General features: G+C 39.2%; 1 protein-coding gene across 1 annotated transcript; it reads left to right on the forward strand.

The window, feature by feature from the left end:
* Positions 1–6,943: 6,943 nt before the first annotated feature.
* On the forward strand, positions 6,944–18,967 carry LOC124251518 (zinc finger protein 677-like). Its single transcript, XM_046684391.1, has 5 exons — positions 6,944–7,334; positions 8,221–8,311; positions 9,333–9,393; positions 11,213–11,366; positions 15,857–18,967. Exons 3-5 carry the CDS (start codon positions 9,379–9,381, stop codon positions 17,677–17,679), a joined length of 1,992 nt encoding a protein of 663 aa, XP_046540347.1. The 5' UTR covers positions 6,944–7,334; positions 8,221–8,311; positions 9,333–9,378; the 3' UTR covers positions 17,680–18,967.
* Positions 18,968–19,870: the final 903 nt, after the last annotated feature.

Below are 19,870 nucleotides of genomic sequence, written 5' to 3' on the forward strand. Positions count from 1 at the left end.
ACTAAAGGGTCCTTATTGTCCTGAAGGGACCAAGGTTTCTGACGGCAAATCCAGTTATCAGAGAGGTTTCCTCATTTTGCAGGGGTTTGAGAATACGGACAGGAGTGTTATCCTTTCATGGAAGGGAGGGAGGAAACAAAGTGAGAGATAGCAGTGAAAGAAAAGCACACAGGCCTGGGCCAGACACCTTGGGAACGCTGTCTGACTCAGATGTCAGCTGCCTCTCTTCCTAGTCAATTTGACTTGGAGGTCCCCAGCGTTTGTACGGGACAAGATGTCAGGTGGAGCCTTCTTTACCTGTGAGATGTGTATCCAAGACATGAGTCTCTAAAGTTGCACTGCTATCTGGGTACTGAGACGGCCTAGTATAGTCCCTTCCAAGGATATTTCAAGGGCAGTAAAAACGGGAAACGTTAGTTTGGAATATCATAGCCAGACATTTAAGGAAACTAGAGTTTAGGATCCAGTCTAGCTTACAGGTATATAACAAAACATTAAAGATGATTAATAGTACTAGAATTTAATGTTAACAAAGGTGAAAACATAATCTCTCTCGCTACAATTATCCCCATTTTTACTAAAGACAGTCATAGTAAAACTAATTTGTTCCTAGTAAACTTGGCCAGATTATTGACATAAGTGCAGCAAGAATAGTGATTCATCATATAAGCCCTTTTTTAAGATTGCTTTGCTAAAACCTCGTAAGCAAGGTACCAGGCTGATTTTTCCAAGCAGTTCCTTAAAACTGGTCATTTCTGAGTCTCTGTACATCTTTCTTGAATATGATGTTCTAGTCAAAGCCTTGCTAATGTAGTCAATGTTTCCAATTGTGTCTTCCTATGAGGAGAGCAGACCTTGACTGATGCAAATACATATATTGTCATGAAAAGAAAACTTAAGGGTTTTCAAATTCTGGAAGGATTAGGTGGAGAGAAAAAGATAAATGTTTCAACCCTTGTTGCAAAGATACTCTTTATCAAATTCCCATTACAGACAGCTTTAAGGAGAGAAGAAAAGGGGTCCTTTACATCTAGAAAAGAAAACATCAAAGTAATCAGTCCTCTACTTGAGTTCCGAAATTTCCACCCAGTTCAATGTTAGGATATTAAAGTTATTAAAACCTGTATTCCAGTATAGTTGTCAAAATCTTTTTCATAAGTCTTTTTGAAAATGAAACATATTTGTACAAGCATCAGAGTAGAAAAAGGACTGTCTGTAACTGATGAAAGGCTTTTAAAAAGGCAATGCGTGAATGTAATTGACTAGGAAATGTGGGTATTTTTGTGACATACATTTTAGATAGTAACTAGAATTACAGGTAATAACATTAGGACATACTAGATGCTGAGGAATTTTGTACAATTTCTAGAGTACTTTTTAGTAACAATCTCCCATATAACTTAAAAAGGTTTATTATTGCTTATTCAGCCATGCTTCTCATGTAATTTAATACACCAAATAAGGCTAATTAGTGTAATAGCTCTCTTTTTCTAAGAAAAAGGAACAAATCTTTTGAGCTCTCTCAGATGCCCTCTGGAAAATCCCAAAGTTACATCCAGTTGAAGACTTCATTTAGAATTTGAATATTGGGGGAATCTTATTAAAAATATCAAATGGTTTGGACACTTGACCCAATAGGATCACACGTCATTATGAAATAATAGTTAAGTGTCTATTTGACCAAAGTAAAAATAAGAGGTTTCAAAGACAAATACAAAAAATTACATGGTTGTGAGCAAAACTTAAATCCTTTAATACTAAGACTCAGTTCTCTTAAGTAATTAAAGACCTGACAGAAACAGCACAGGAAATTATTTTGATAAAACACAAAATTTCTTTACTTCACATATTACTTACAGGTAAAGCAGGTTTCACAATTTAAAAAAACAGACCAATAGCCTAAGGAAAGCTTGTCTTTTCAACAGAAAAGAAAGCCAATTTTTAATTTTGCATCAGCTTACTTAGGTATTAAAACTCCTTTTAATAAATTTATTTTAATGTTAGCCAGCTTTACCACATCTTAAAATTCCTTTCCCAGGGCTGGCCCCATGGGTAGTGGTTAAGTTGGTTGATCTCCGCTTTGGCAGCCTGGGTTCACGGGTTCAGATCCTAGGCACAGACCTACACCACTTGTCAGCCATGCTGTGGCAGCGACCTACATACATAATAGAGGACGATAGCACAGATTTCAGCTCCTCAAGCACAAAGAGGAAGACTGGCAGCAGATGTTAGGTTAGGGTCAATCGTCCTCACCAAAAAAAATTCCTTTCCCAAGATTCCTTCCAACAAACCACCTACACTTTTGTTCATTTAGATTTTGTCCTATGTTTTCCTCTTTCCCATTCTGAAAATTCTTTAGGACAAAATTACTTTCTTTTCCCTCAACAAAATGCATTTCCAATCCTTATACCTTCTTTTATCAAAATACCCTACTTCCCTTGCGCCCAGAGACATTTCTCTGATTATTTCATATATTGCTTAGAATTCTTAATCCTTAGAATCCTTAATTTGTAGTGAAAACCTAAGAAGTAAGCAGTTATGAACTATATTGGGGTTTTGCAGCTTGGCCAAATTATAAATAGCTTTATAAATTTCTAGAAACGTATGCCTTTCCTCATTGTAAATTTCTCAGCATAGTATAAAACATGTTCATTAATAGACTCAAATAGCTTTAGTTTCTCTGCAATACGAAGACAAAAGTAGATAAACCTATGGTCAGTAATTAATGTTCATCTTTGGAAATGATTTAGATATTCAATGACCATACATAATTTAGTTTACCTTAGTATAAACTTTGATCTCATTTTCACTTATTTAACTTAACTTGCTTTTAAAAATCATGCTTTGATTTGATATTAAATAGGCAACCAGCATCTTAAGTTCCTTTTTTGCTGATAGAGACAACATGAGCTTAGTAAACCCACATGGAATGAAAGTTGCATTGTCTGCATTATATTCAACACTGGTAACTCCAAAGGCATGCCTGTTTCAATTAAGCCAACAACCTTAAGCTAACTTTTATGTACTAAAAATCCTAGATCATATAAACTTAAAACGTGGGTTAATTTCCATTGTATTTCTGAGGTTTAGGAATAATTAATTTATAAGCAGTTAATTTCAAGCCAATTAAATAGAGGTCTCTCACAAATCAATCTTACCATCCAGAGATAGAAAAATATCATATATATACACATACATATACAACATATACATAGACATAGAGATCTTACAGCATTTGTTTTAAAAATTTCAGCCATGTCTCAGATACAAACAGCCAAGGAATAGTTGGACCCAAACTGCCTTTCTGGAAGATGAACAAAGTTAAGGTTACTTGCTCAGATGGACAGAGTTTCAACACTAGAGGTGGTGAAGAAGCAAGATGGCACCAGAGGTGGGTCCTGAGCATAAGACAAAAAAAAAACAGGAGAAGGGAAAGATTGCCTTTAGAAGCCATTTTGTCTTCCCTCAGCTTTTTAGTGGTTTTTGGTAATTTAAATATGGTGCCTTGTAGCGAGGCAGTTTTAGAATTTTGTGCACATTTGGAGGCCTTAAGGTCCCAATTAAAATAAACATACCATTCACTTTGCTTCATTTTAGAGCTGTGATCTTCCAATTTGGTTTTAAGGAAAATAAGTTTAGGCAGATCTAAAGTTCCCTTTGATGACCACTCTAATTTCAGACTACTCTTGGTCAGTTTGGCCTACTTAGTTAAAAGTGCACAAGTAGGGGGCCTGACGTGCTCAAAAGCCAGGGTCCCTGAAGGAGGGTTTCCCTCAGAACGTTTAGATGACTGGGATCCCATTTCTGAAATCTCCTCTGAAAACCCCAGAAAGTTACTAGAATCCTAGCCCTTGATCCTTGAAGGAATCTGAAAAGAAAAGAAATGTAGCTGGATTCCCAGCCCTGATTCCAAAAGGAATGTGAAGACCAAATAAAACTCCTGATTTCCAGCAAGGCTGAGCCCCAAAAGGAACTGAGTTACCTTCAGAAAACAACTGAGGACCAACCAAGGATAACTTTCGGAACCCAAGGACAGAGCTTTCAACCTGGAAGACAAAGTACCTTTCTGGAGAGGACAAAGCCTCTCCTGACCCCAAATAAAGTTAGAAAGTTCAGAGCCCAGAGGGAGCAGAGCTCAAACAAGAGAAGACTCACCAAACAGAAAGTAGGCAGTGACTCATGGAAGCAGTGAGCACGAGGGGCTTGAGCTGGGTACCCCGCTAGATTCCAGAGGCTGCCAACTCTTGGGGGTTGCCTCCCTCTGATCCCACTTCAGATACCTTATATACGAACCTTAAAAATGAAACAGCCAGTTACTTTACCAGCAAAATAAGTTTGTTCAGGAGTCACCAAAGAATTGCAATTGAGAAAGTGCAGGCTGTGGCGATCCACAGGTAAATTCAACAAATGAGAGAGGAATATTATTTTATAGAGAAAAAGGAGGAAATAAAAAAAGAAGGGAGTAGAGTTGAAAGTCCCTTGGAGCAAAGCAAGAGATGAGGGCTGTCATGGTTTCTCAAGGGCCCAGTTGCTGGGGTAGTCAATTTTCTTTGGGTTACAATGTATATTTCTTCCTGTAATTAATGATTCTTTCCTGTTTATGACGTCTGTTGTGGTCTGTAATTGACTATCTTTCCTGTTACTGACTTTAGTTGGTACTGCAAGAGAGCTTCCCCTTCTGGCCTCCTGATTCCATCTGAAATGCAGTTTCCCTTTTTAAATTATCACAATATTAATAAAAATATAAGTAGAGGGGGGCTGGCCCAGTGGCAAAGTGGTTAAGTTCGAATGCTCTGCTTTGGCGGCCCAGGGTTTCTGGTTTCACATCCCAGGCATGGACCTACACACCTCTTATCAAGCCAGGCTGTGGTGGTGTCCCACATACAAGAGAGGAAAATTGGCATAGATGTTAGCTCAGGGACAATCTTCCTCACCAAAAAGAAAAACATACATATATATTTTTTACATATATATATGTATATATTAAGGGGGATTTAGACTAAAATGCAGTCTCACATTTTTCACCCCCACCTCTTACCAGAAATAATTCCCAGCCAGGAAAAGGAGAGCCACTGAGCTGGCGACTAGACCTTGGTTTACTCAGACAGCATCTTATGGGCTCAGCTTCTCTTGGGGAGCATGGGAGCTTCCAGTCAATCAGTTTCCTGTCTGGGCCCAAGAGAAATCACTTCAGTTGGTCAGGAAAATTACCAAGCACATGTTATATGTAAACACAAGAGGAGAATATTTAATTAAAAATGTGGGTTACGGGCCCCCATGTAAGGCAAGGTGGCTGAAGAAAAGCTAGATGGGGAGTTCAGATATCAGCACCTCTTGACCCCAAATGGTGCACAGTCCTGGCTCCTTGGAGATCCGCTGCTTGCAAGTCATCTGCATGGAGTGACCAGAGCTCAGGGAAGTGAGCTCAGCACAGGGAGTCTGCAGAGAGAGACGGACAGGGGAAGGGACGCTTCTGTTTTCTTCCCCAAGAGAAATTTATCTTCCAAAGTTTCAATCCATTTCAGTCCAAGTATTTAAGTACTTAAAACAAATAAAACCTCAGTAAAATAATAGAGGAAAAAAATCCTTAAAAGTTTGAGAAACTGGTGTTAGTTCTGGGGCAAATGGAAGAGTGCTGTTTATTGAAAATAACCTTTGAGTAATTTCTGGAACATGTACAGATGTGATCCGGTTGATCCAAAATCCAGCCAGCACCACCCTCAGAATTTCCACAGGGAACAGAAAAGGAGCTATTAACTCGCATATTTCAAATTAAAAATTATTAATGATGTAAATAATGCTATTGCAAAAGTGGAAAGCTAGTAATACTTTTGGATTTATTGTTCACTAAAGGGATACACATCCTTATCACGTGTCTCTGGAAATATCTCAAAATTGATATTTCATTAGTTAAAAGCAAAGCCAAATACCTCCCAAAGAGTCCCCCTTTTACAAGCCTAATTATCTGCACATGGATAAAACATTCAGAACAAAAAAGAGGTTAAAATACCTGATCTATCTAATTTAATTTTCAAGTTAAAAATGTTTCAAATAACTGAGAAGAAAAATTTACAAAATTAAAATTTCAATTACATTTAGTAATTAATGACTTTAGGAAATCCAGGATGCTATCCAGTAGCTCTCAAATGTATTTGGATTAGTAATTCCTCTGTAGAGGTGTGGATTAGTATAACAATTTAAATTTAAACAAAGAAAAATGAATTTCTATCCATACAAGAACAAAATTTTGTTCTTTTAAAGCAACGTGTCAGCCTTGCATCCCCATAGCCCAGGGCCTGGCCCCACAAAATCCCTGGAACCCAGCCCAGGGTTGCATCTGCCTCCCACGTGCAAGGGGACCAGGAAGAGAAATTCCGTTCTGGTGTAGTTAGTATAAAATTGCACATTCCGCGCAGGCACAGTTGTGCATTTTATGTCACATTCTCGTTTCTGTCACCCACACAGACAACTCTGACTTTTGCTTAAAGAAGCAGCTGTAATTGTCCGGGGTCTCAGACCTTCCGGATCCCACCGCCTCCCACAACCCCCTGCCCCCCCCCGCCCCCGACAGGTCCCAGCGCTTCAGAGCCGCGCTCACACGACAGGCGTCTCTCTCCGCTGTCAAAAAGCTTGCACGTAATTCATCTTCAATTTGTTACAAGGAAATATCGCCGCTCCCAGGGTAACTGGCCCACATATGTCTAATTCTGTAGCCAGCCTGGCTTCCAGGGACACCGGACAGATTCAAAGGAACTCAAAAGGAGAAAGTGGTTGGGCGGCAGGACAAACACCCACAGAAACCCGAGGGGCGGACAAAAAGGCCAGACACCCGGCCCCGCCCCTAAGCCGCCGGGTCCCCACCCGGGCACCGTGCCCGCCCCGCGCCGCCGGCCCCGCCCCGATGCGGGTGCGCACGCGCAATTCCCACCAACCGGAGGCGGATCTCGCGGAGCAACCGCCGTCGTCGGGCGATTGAGTCTGTTTTTCTGGTTCGTACCTGCGCTTTGCGGTGCTCAGGCTCCTGTCCCTCACACCCGGGTTCGAGGGTCGCTTCCTAAGTTAAGATCTCTGAACCCGCTCGTCCCTCTGGCTGTGAGTTCGTCCCTCTCGCCTCTTGCGGCGTCGCCATATGACGCCCCGAGTCCTGTGGCTCCGCGCGGGTCCGGGAGTCGCGTCCGTTTCCGGTTAAAATCGCTCCGAGGCAGGTGCCGCCCGACCATTCTTTCTTCGGTCCACGGAGACAGCGACCGGCTGCCGCGTCGTTTTCCTGCTCAAACCCTTTGTCTGACGCCCGACTCCCCGCCCAACCTCGTGGTAAAGGCCTCGCTCAGGAGGTGGATACAAGCCCTTCGTCTCCTCCAGGGAGAGCAGAGGGGCACAGAGATGGGGAGAAAGAGGCGGAAATTTGTGGAGTTAGAGGGTCACCAGAAAGTTTAGGGAGAAAGAACAGCAGGCGTTGAAACAGAGGTTGCCGCTGAGTGGTCCCAGCACTGGAGGAGGAGGAGGAGTAGGAGGAGTAGAGAGGGAGGGAAACAAAAGGACGGGGAGACACAGAGGGGAGAAACCCAGAAATGGACAAAAGAGAGGAGAGAACCAGGACAGAGACAAATACAGAGAACAAAACACACAGTGGTGGAGAAAGTGGGGGACCCAAACCCAGGGAGTATTGAGTTGATTGGATATGGGATATTAGGTTGTCAAGAAGTACTGATTTGTAGCTGTGTAACCTAATTAATTTCAGATTTGTTGAAGTGGTTAAATTATGTACAAGTGAGTGAGAGTTACAAAACCAGGTATTATGAGATATTTGCATTTTCTAATTATTGCACCAGAAGAGGATTCCATTTGCAGCCCCTGTGCACCCTGAGGGCAGAGACTTAGCTCAGCCAATTCCAGGTCACCCTCTTCCCTTTCAAGAAATGGGGGAGGACTGTCACCTGTGGCTCATGTCATTCTTTTCTAAATTTGACGTATCCTCACACTTGTTTTAACTTGAGTATCTTTTGAATTTCCAAATTATTTTCCCTTTTAATTTTATTGTTCAAAGTTTGTGGTTTATATGCTTTCCACTTTAACACTGAAAACCTACTTTAACCAGTTAGTTTAATAGACAAGAGCTTCTTTCTTCCCTGAAGTGATCTGTTAAATTGGTGATCTCTAAGCAGAAGTCTTCAACTAAGTAGATGTTCCCCTCAAGTCCCCTTTGTCCTTTCTCTGCAGATGCTGAAGGATGGGCTGGCTGCATGTGAAACTTTGTTTCCACGGAGCCGATCTGTTCATGATGAACAGCTTCCTCAGAACCCATCTCCAGGTGACCCGCTTTCATGTTTTCCAAGACTAATAACTATTTTTGACTTCATTTTTAAAATATTTTTCTGAAAAACAGGAGGAATTAAATGCTTGGGTTTGATTAAAGCCATGAAAGATAAGCTTCTCTTGCTCAGGGATATGAAAAGGAATCTGGAATTAGAGCAGACCCTTTCTACTGCCCTCTCCAGGCCACCACTTACACCCAGGTCTGCTCACTGAACTCAGCCCTCTGCAGGGTAACTTGGTAAACTTACTCCCCCTCTGAGCCTCGGTGCACCACCTGTAACAGGGAGATGATAGAGCAGACCAGGAATTCTGAGTCTGAGCAAGTGGAACCCCTGGAATAATGTTCAAAAGTGGGCATGTTGTCTGCATTTGGTAGTTTTCTGGGAGAGGGTGCCAGTTAGAATTAGAATTTGAAATGTGTCCCAGGCCTCCAAAAAGAATGAAAACCACTAAGAAAAATGAGGAGGCATGCGTCGCTTTCAGCTTCACTCTCTGCCTCTCTGTGTTTCATGGGTAAATCTTAAGTTTGATTGTGTCATCTCTTGGCAGTAAACCCTCTGATGGTTCTCATCCCCCTCAGGACAAAAATCTGAACTTCTCATTATGGCTACAGAAGGGAGCTCTGGAGCTGGGTGGCCTTTCAGACTTGGTTCAAATTGAGGGAAGAGAGAGGTTTCCGTATCCTGCATCAACCAGGCGTTGGATGCTCGCTGCCTAGGGAGGTACAAGGATTTGGATGAGGCAGCTTCCTTAAGCTTCGTGCTGAGTGGACAAAGGACAGTGCAGCTGCAGCAGAGTCTGTGGGTTTCAGCAGGAGGGGAGGCTTTCTGAAGAAATGGATGAAAACCTCACTTATTGATCTCTCTATGGAGTTTGTTTTGCCTGCATCCCTCCTGTTGCAGTGGGCCTCAGGGCCATCTTTCCCCTGTGTCAAGGTTCTCCCTCTGTGTGTACTTGTGGCAGAGGAAGGGGGTGTGTTGATTCTAAGCATTGAACAACATGTTTTTGTCATACAGAATAATCTAACCTGAGAATCCCAGAGGAAGAGGAAAGAAAGGTGGAATGGCTCCTTCCAAGGTAAAAAGTCATATTCTTAGTTGCTTGTCTGTTTCCTTCTTCAGAAAATGCCACGTTTTAGCCTTGTTAATCTTCTCTTCCTCTGATGAGTCTTTGTAAAATTTTCACTTAGTGTTGTTTAGGTGACAATACTTCCAGAAGGACTGTCAAGGTTCGATGCAAAGCCCATGAAAATCGCAACAGCCTTTTTTGCACAAATAGGAAACCTAATTTTAAAATTTATATTGAATTGGTAATGACCCCAAATGACTAAAATAAGCATGAAAAAGAACTAAAAAGTTGGAAGACTTAGAATTCCTAGTGTCAAACCTTACTACAAACCTAGAGTAATCAAAACTGTGGTTCCAGCATAAGAATATAGATATAAATCAAAGCGATAGACCTGAGAGTCCGCAAGTAAACCCATACATCTATAGTCAATTCCTTTTCTAAAAGGGTGCCAGAAACATTCAGTGGAGAACAATAGACTCTTAAATGGTGCTGAGACAGCTGAGAGAGAATGACATTGAACCTCTGCCTTTTCCAGTATAAAAAAATATTCATTCAAAAGGAACCAGAGTAAATGTAAGACCTAAAGCTATAAAACTGTTAGATAAAAACATGGGGGTAATCTCCCTGACCTTGGATTTTGTAGTAGATTTTTTAGATATGACACCAAAAACAGAGAGAAAGACAAATGAAATAAATTGATCTCCATCAAAATAAAAAACGTGGGTACATTGAAGGATACTGTCGCCTAAGTGAGAACATTCTCTACCACATGGGAGAAAATACTTGAAAATCAAATATTTGGTCAGTGTGTAGTATCCAGAATATATGAAGAACTCTTACAAGTCAACAACCAAAATACAAAGAACTGAATTAAAAAATCATCAAAAGACTTTAGTAGACATATCTCCATAGAAGATATATAATAGCCAAGAATGAAGAGATGGTCAACGAAATTAGTCCTCAGGAAAATGCAAAATCAGTATCGCTATGAGATGTGTCACACCCACTAGGATGAATACACTAAAATGGAAAATAAGGAACATTGGTGAGGATGTGGAGATATTAGAATCCTGGCACATTGGTGGAAAATGGAGTTACTACTGTGTGGCAGATCCTTAAAAAGTCAAACTATGTAACTGAGTAATTCGACTCCTGGCTATATAGTCGAAAGAACTGAAAACAGACACTCAAACACGTGTTCATAGCAGCAATATTAACATTAGCCAAAAGGTGGTGACAACTTAAATGTCCATGAAAGGATGAATGAATGGGTAAAATATGGTATAGTCATATAATGAAATTATCCAGCCATGAAGACAAGAATGTAGTACTCGTACATACTACAACATGGATGAACCGGAAACATTATTCTAGGTAAAAGAAGCCAGACACAAAAGGTCAGACATTTCATATCATTCCACTGATGTGAAAATACCCAAAATAGTTAAATCCGTGGAGACAGAAGGCATATTAGTGATTACCAGGAACTAGAGGAAAGAGGAAATGGGAAGCAATTGCTTAATGGGTAATGGATTTCCTTTGGGTTGATAAAGATGTCTTTGACCCAGATAGAGGTGATGTTTCTACAACATTTAAATGTACTAAATGCCACTGAATTGTACTTAAAATGGCTAACTTTATGTTATGTGAATTTCACCTCAGTTACAAGAAAATTAGAGAAATATAACCTGCTCAAAATTCTCTTACATGGATCTGTGAGAGCACTCACTGCAGCCAAGTCAGTCCTTGCACATCTCTGCTTCTCTCATTTTGTGTCACAATAAGAGCCCTCTCCCTGTCCACGTGGTGAAATGTGCTTTCCTTTCAGGGACAGTTGACGTTCAGGGACGTGGCCATCGAATTCTCTCAGGAGGAGTGGGAATGCCTGGACCCCGCTCAGAGGGCCTTGTACAGGGACGTGATGCTGGAGAACTGCAGGAACCTGCTCTCCCTGGGTGAGGAGAGCTTCCCTTCTGAAGTTGGTAACTACTTTTCTGTGTCTATCTTTGAGTTTTCCCTTGTGAGTCTCGTGGGAGCCTGTGACTTGTCTGGCTGGGTTTCAAATCCGTATTCTTCAGGGAGTAATTGAAGCTCTTTTGACTAAGAGTAGAAAGGCTTCATAACGTGGCGTATGGACTTTACAGTTTTCCTTTCTTCAGAAGTTCTGCGCTCATGCTTCATAAGAGGTGGTTTCAGAACACTAGTAGTCAGAAAATCTTGTAGCAAATTTTTAAAAATCTCTGATTCTGTGGTTTTACCCTTGTGCATTTCACCCAGTTGTTCTTGGGAGAGAGCTGGATACCTGCGTACTGAAAATAACCCCTTAGCATTCAAAAGGAGGCAGTCCAGTTGATTGATTTTTGAAATACTTTTCTAGATCCATCTATAATGTCCTCTCAGCTGAACAAAGAGCTGGGAATGTGTTCTGGAAAAGCTTAGCATAGCATATCCTGTTCTGTTTTTCCTTGTAAGTTGAAATCACTCTTGAGCAGAATATTGTCTGCATTTTGGAACAAGGGAAACAGCCCTGGACTGAGGAGAGTGAAGGGAAATAGGAAAAAATGCAGACATATGGGAATGTACAGAGATGTGAGCACAAGTAAGAGCTCAGATGGGCACAGAGTAAACTGCTCTGTTAAATCCAGTTTGGGAAACTCTCCTCAATTGGGAAAGATCTGTGGAAAAATAAAAGCTTATTTCTTATAAGCTCTCAAAAGAAATTTCCGCCCATCAACTGCACATACACACTTAGCCCTCTGTTATTCAAATAGATAAAAGTTTATGCTCACACTGTACCATTATGCAGCAGCTCTCGCAGAGGCGGGAAAAACCTTTCTCCTGCCCTCCAACGCTGTCTTCTCTGACCCCTCTGACCAATTTGGGCCCTTGTTTTGAGGGAGACTGCGATGCTTGTCTCAAAGGAGTCCTCTTTCTTGTGGTTCTCAGTCCATAGAATTCAGAATTGAGGCTTCTGTAGTCCTGACCCCAGGACCTACTCAGTTTCCATTCACATTTTATGTCCTTGTGAGAACTTCTCAGGAGATAGACAAACAAAATAGCTGCTCTTCCATTGTATCTGGGTTTCCATGAAACTCCCTGGGTCTGTGTCAAGTCCTGTCTGCCTGTTCAGGCCTTTCAGCCATCTGTTCTATTTTGGTTTTGCCACATGCGTGTAAAGAGGAATGGAATTTGAGATTGTTTAATAGTGTTACTGAGCAGTAATATAAAGACTAGACACTGAGATCCTCTCTTTGGTCCCTGTTGCTACAGGGGAGTGTATCTTAGTCTTTCAGGAGCTCATCCCACAGCCTGTAGGCACAGCACACAGCCCCTTCTCAAGGACCCCACAAAATCTGACTCTCTTATTTTAGTCCATATCTTGTATTTTCTCCCTCTTCCTGCTCCCCCTTTAACGGAGCATATGAAGACCTTGGTCTTCTTGATTTCTTATGTCCTAAGATTTTGACTCTGAAACTTGCTTTTGAAATGCACATTGCAGGAGTCTGAAGTTTCATCCTTTTTTTCTGTTGTGATAACTCATTTTTAGGTGATGGACAACTTCTCGTGGACTCTCCCATGGAGGGTGTTTACTGGGTAATAGAAAATTCTTGAAGGAGAACACTGATTAATAATGTTTTGGGAGTCATGGATACAGCTCCTATAAACTTTCACGTGCAAGTTTTCATATTCATATAAGTTTTCACCTCATTTGTGTATATACCAAGGAGTGTGATTGCTGCAGTGTGTTGAAAGAACACGTGCAGTTTTGTAGAAAACTGCAAACTGTCTTCCACTGTGACTACCATTTTGCATTCCTACCATTAACAAATGAGAGTTCTTCTTTCTTGACATTCTTGCCGGCATTTGGTGGTGTCACTGTTGTTGATTTTGCTTATTCTCATATCTCGTTTTTACACATTTAAATCAATTAAATCTGTTGGGGTTTTTCCTGGGATTTTTGGCTATCTTGCAAACACTTTATTAAGTTGCTTAACTACAGAAATGCCATTCAATTGATTTGCCATAGGTTTTTATTTCTTTTAATATAAAATACATTGATTTTTACAGAGTGTAGTTTTCTAAAGATAACTTTTAGATTTGATTTTAATGTCACTAACTTTTATTTTTTTGCTGCAGTTTATTCTAATAATTATTTTCCCTGTCTAGATTCATCATGCACATCTTCATATACTAACCTAATATTTAAATATCTCATTTTATTTAATAGAAAACGTAGGCAAGTTTTTATACTCCATGTTTCCCTTATTACTACTGCTTCTGAGACTTGCATTTCCCAGAAAATTTAAGTTCTTGGAATTACATATTTCAATTAACCCATGAAGCCTGTTTTATTCTCTGTCCCCCTGTTCAACTGAATTCCATAAGAAGTCACCTGGTCCTTGTTGAAACACATGCCATTAGTATCCTCTTGTTCTGGGTATTATTGGATGCTTACGTTGCTCACCACATCTCTGCACATAGCCCTCTGCCAGAGATCACCATGGAACTGCCAAGAATTGTTTCCATACTTAAGTGCTGCTACCAACAGTGGTTCTCCGTACCAGCCATTCTATGTTGCAGGTCATTTAGTAATGCCCCTTAAGGGTGCTCCTTTCTGATGATGTTTGTGAAGTGAGAATTCATTACTTTTGGATACGTGAATATTAATTTCTGTTAATTCATAATGATAAAAGCTATGTATCTACTAATACATACAGTAAGAGCACTTGTCACATGCTCTCTCTTATATGTCTGGGATTGTAATATTATCCCATAATTAAATTATGATTTCAAATAATTAAAATATTGCAGCAAAAGAGACATATTTTATATAACAAACAAGGACACTTGGATTAATAAATTTAATGTGTCATAATTGATAAATTTCTATTTTTAAAAATATATGTTAGTTCACAGGTTATGTTTTACCAAATATAATCACATCCCTAAAGAGTTAAAACCTGAGCAAAAGCCTCCTGCTAACTTTGTTTCCACTATACCTCTGTGCCCCGTGTCAGAGACCATCATCCAGCACCCATGGTCACCCGCCATTGCTGGACCCTTGAGAGGGTTTTATTGCATCCATGTGAGTTTATACTGAGTGAATTCATCGTTTTTATCTTTTTGGCCATTTCCAAGTTTTTGCTTTTGGGTCTTACTAATAACATTCTTGTACATGTCTTCTGGAATACGTGTATGACTTAAGTCCATGCCTAGTAATGGAACTTGTGGGACATTCAGTTTGATCATTTTTAGAGCAAATACTGGAATAGGTCAAAACCTACATCCTTACCATAACACCACACTGCTCTCCCTTTTAAATCTCTTTTGTTTGCCTTATCCCCATAATATAGTTCCTACAGAATAAGTCAGTATTACACCTCTTGCTAAATGACTTGCTCCCTTTTTCCAAGGTCAGGATTTTAACTGCCATGGCACAGACATAGTCCCATGGATTTTAAAGCACGAGTACTGCTCCCACATTGCCCATTGCTCTCCTCCCTTCACTCTTACTGTTATAATACCACTACTGGCCTTTCCTGAGATCTTTCATTGATCTAAATGAAATATACTAGTACCTCCATGTATATTAATTTTGAGCACCTAGGTACCCCCGTTTCTGTAAGACCCACTCCTCCTCACACTACATATACTGCATTATATTTTCTGTGTTCTCTTTTTGTAATTTTTTAATATATTAATGTTTTCTTTGACTTTAGATAATAAATTTTCAAAGCACATCCTGTATACTGTCCACATTTTTTGACCTTTTAACTGGATAATTAAATGATACTCCATAGTCAGAGAGTTGATCTATGTAGTGGCTATTGTATAACTAAAGGCATGAAATCATAATTGAGATTTCCAATAGTCTTCCCCAATTCTTAATCTTTATAATAATGTTTGTTTACCTGAAATCAGTATTTCAAAATTCACTGATTCTCAAGGTATTTATCCTTTTTCCTATTATGTGCTCCCTTTCGAATTTAAATTCTTTCTTTAGTTCTTTGGGAAGAATTCTTTAGAATTTCAGAGCCTGTTATTTTGTATGACTGTGGTTACTCATTACCTTACCTGCTGTATTTATTATGGGTTATGAAAAAGTTTTATTTATTATTATTCTGATACACAGTTTTTATTAGTATCTTTTTCTTGCATCATATCGACATAACTTCTTATAGAGATTAAAATTAGGGGAGACTCCCTGACTATGGAGTATCATTTATTTATCCAGTTATACAGCCAAACAATATGTATAGTATACAATGTGTGCTTTGAAATTTTACTGTCAAAGGTCAGAAAAAAATCTGGAAAAATTATAAAAAGAAGATTTTAAAAATTTCATATCACATATCACAGTGACGTTTGAAGAGTATGCTTCAGAAACTTCATAACTGTGTTCAGTATAAATAGTACTTTTGTACAGTTATGTCATTCTATATAAAATATTTATCTTTCAACTCTTTAATAGGAAGCCTGTCTGCTGGCTTTGGAATAAAGGAATTATCAGCAAGAGAGGATGTTAGGGAAGGAGAATTATACCATCTAGTGATTTTGGAAAGCAGTGAAAGCCATGGCATCAAGGATTTCAATCTCAGGGAAGTCTGGGAAGATATGCATGGGCATCAGAATGAATTGGGATATGATGCAAGAAATTACAAAGGAGTGCCTTTGACTCATAACAAAAATCTGACTCATAGAATAGATCGGCAACATAATAAATCCTCAATCAATTTTCCACAAAGGCAAAGTGTTTCTGTAAGAAATAATACATACCAATATTTGATGCATGATCAGCCATTTATAAGGAATTTGTTAAAACCGAAAAGTAATGTAAGTGATGTTGGAAACAAGTATTTAAGGAGTTTGGAAAATAGAACTGGGTTAAGTTGGCAGGCACACCTGGCTAAAATGCAGAGATTTCAGACTGAGGAGAAAATTTATGAATACGGTCAAGTTGAGAAGTCGGTCAACCATGGTTCCTCACTTTCACCACTTCAAAGAATTCCTCCTAGTGTCAAAAACGTTTGTAATAGATATAGGAAAGTTTTAAAATATTCTTTGTTACCTGCACAATATGGGAGAACGAACAGAGAAAAATCTTACAAGTGTAGTGAGTGTGGAAAAGCTTTTAGCAAAAGTTCAAACCTCATGAATCATGAGAGAATTCATTCTGCACAGAGACCTTATAAATGTAATGAGTGTGGCAAAGCTTTTAATCGGTGTTCAAACATTAGTAGACATAAGAGAGTCCATATAGGAGAGAAACCATGCAAATGTGATGTAGGTGGCAAGGCCTTTCGTCAAAAGTCAAACCTTGCAAGTCATCAGAGAAGAGATACTGGAAAGAAACCTTACAAATGTAATGAATGCACCAAAGCCTTTGCTGAACACTCAGTCCTTACTCAACATAAGAGGATGCATACTGGAGAGAAACCATTTGAATGTAATCAGTGTGAGAAATCTTATACCCGATTTGCAAGTCTCAGAAGACATCAGAAAATCCATACTGGAGAGAAACCTTACAAATGTAATGAGTGTGGTAAAGCCTTTATGGAAGGTTCATATCTTACTCGACATCAGAAAATCCATACTGGAGAGAAGCCTTACAAATGTAATGAGTGTGGCAAGTTCTTTAGTCAGAAGTCAAATCTGGGAATTCATCAATTAATTCATACTGGTGAGAAACCTTACAAATGTGATGAATGTGGCAAAGCCTTTGCTGGGCATTCAAGCCTTACATGGCATAAGAGAATCCATACTGGAGGGAAATCGTACAAATGTAATGAGTGTGGCAAAGCATTTTTAGAGGGTTCATATCTTACTCGACATCAGAAAATCCATAGTGGAGAGAAACCTTTCAAATGTAATGAGTGTGGCAAAGCCTTTACAGAGGGTTCATGTCTTACCCGACACAAGAAAATCCATACTGGAGAGAAACCTTATAAATGCAATGAATGTGGCAAGGTCTTTATTCATAAGTCAAGCCTTGCAATTCATCAGAGAATTCATACTGGTGAGAAACCTTACAAATGTAATAAATGTGGAAAATCTTTTACCCGATTTGCAAGCGTTACAGAACATCAGAAAATCCATACTGGAGAGAAACCTTACAGATGTAATGAGTGTGGCAGAGCTTTTGCTCAATTTTCAAGCTTTACTAGGCATCAGAAAATACATACTGAAAAGAAACATAATTCTAATATATGTAGCAATGCTTTTATTCAAAGCTCAAGCTTTGGGGATCATCATAGAATATATCAGAGAAAGAAACCTTACAAATACAATGATTGAGACAAAACTTATGTAAGTGTTCAAGCCTTACTCAAACATCAGCATCTCCATTGTGGAGAGAACGTATATAATGGTAATATATGTGTCAAAGCTGGTAACCAGGGCTCACACCTTATTTGATAACAGAATATACATCTGAGAGAAACCACACAAATGTAGTATATGGCAAGGCTTATCCAACATTTAAGTCTTGTGGAACGTAACAGAATTCTTATTAGAAATCTTCTAAATGTAATGAGTGTGATCAGCTCTATCAAATGTACAACTTTGTGGTCATGAAAATGTCATTAGGAGGGAAACCATACAAATGTGTCAAGGCCTTTAAGCAATGACGTTATGATACACCAAAGAATTCATAACTGGTCAGAAATATTACAAATATAATGAAGGTGATAGATTCTTTAACCACTTCTCTTAATGAACTACACATAAGAAAATTCATCCTAGAGGGAACTAAGTCTTTTAATTTGATGATTAGCCAACCTCAGATGTTAACTTTCACTGAATTAATGATTTAAAATTCATCTGATGATGTGTGTCCCTGGAGCAAGGACATCTGTGGAAAAGTCTATCTTCAGTTTCTAAAATGGTTTTATTCAGTTACTTGAAGTTTCTTGAAAAGACTACATTACTATTGATAACTTACAACCTGAACTTTGAAATCTTTTGATCTCATAATGTCATTACATGCTTTTGTCATCACAATGGCCTCAGGGAAGGGAACTGTAAGATGAAAGGAACTGCTTCAGTAGGTAGGGTTTATTCATATCCATGGAACTTGAAAAACATATACACTAGTTTTAAAGTACACTGGTATAAATTTGAGGGCATAGAGAGGTAGAGAGTAGATGTAAAACTATTATCTAAATTATCATGCTTTCTGTGGTCACAGCCCCTTGTCTAGGTTTCCTGGTATGACTGGGCCTTCGATGATAATTTTAGGAAAGTATTACTCTACCAGATGATCACAGAACAGAATAGGCCAGGATATTGAGAGAATGACATTTTCACTGAGTAGAATGATTGGTTACTAGGGATGGCATGTGTGGTAGAAAAAATGGAGGGGGATTGATGGTCTCCCTTGCTTTTGAAAGGTAACAGGTGTTGTATATCATAGATTAATGAAAATTAGTCTTAGTTTTGGAAACTGAAGAGTTATAGAGGACAATTTCATCAAAAGAACCAGAGTAGAGTGCGCTTGTACAGGATGCAAATTGTGCCAGTGTTATTTCATTATCATACCACTTTATTTAGCATGTATTCTCCTGTCTAAATATGTAAAATATAAGCTTTTTTTATAACCCTGAATGAATCATGTGCCTTCTGTTAACGCAAGCATATCCCACCTCATAGGTGTGCTTCACGATAAACACTAATGATAAATCATTAGGCTCTCTAGTTGAGTGGCATCTCTAACAATTTCTTTCTGTGTTAGATTCAAACAACTTACAACTTTGGAAATATATATTCACAATTTGCATTTGAGTTATGCAATCCATAGTGTATCCCAGATTATTTCTGTGGCTATAAAGAAAATACCATAGTACTACAACTTCAGAATCTCCGCCCCAAAACCTGCCTCCCTATTCATGAAGATACACCATATGATTATATTCCTACATGCTTTTTCTGTGCTGAAATTAGGTCCGTATGTTGCACCTTTGCACAATATGAAAATAGAAACACAGCATATGAAAAATAGTAGGAAATAAAAGGAGTTAGAAATAGGGATAAAATAATGCAATCTATTGCTTGTGCTTGGAGCACTCAAGAAAATAATCTGAACAGATAAATGTTCATGAGTTTCTTAAGAATGAAGGTGCACAATGGGAACTTCTTGATAAGTTATAAATTTCACGTAGAGGCATATTTTGTAGATATTGTGGCTGTGGTTCCAGACTACTGCAACAAAGCGAATTTTTTTTTCATTTTTTTATTTTTTCCTTTTTCTCCCCAAAGCCCCCCAGTACATAGTTGTATATTCTTCATTGTGGGTCCTTCTAGTCATAGCATGTGGGACGCTGCCTCAGCGTGGCTTGATGAGCAGTGCCATGCCTGCACCCAGGATTCGAACCAACGAAACACTGGGCCGCCTGCAGCAGAGCACGGGAACTTAACCACTCGGCCACGGGGCCAGCCCCTAAAGCGAATATTGTAATAATGCAAATCACAAATTTTTAAGTTTCCCAGT

The sequence above is a fragment of the Equus quagga genome, chromosome 13, assembly GCF_021613505.1.
Source record: "Equus quagga isolate Etosha38 chromosome 13, UCLA_HA_Equagga_1.0, whole genome shotgun sequence".
In the NCBI taxonomy this organism is placed as follows: domain Eukaryota; kingdom Metazoa; phylum Chordata; class Mammalia; order Perissodactyla; family Equidae; genus Equus; species Equus quagga.

Excerpts from the sequence above, each read along its gene's own strand:
- LOC124251518 (XM_046684391.1), top strand. Across the intron at positions 11,367-15,856 it reads GAGCTTCCCTTCTGAAGTTG|GAAGCCTGTCTGCTGGCTTT; the intron begins GTAACTACTTTT and ends ACTCTTTAATAG.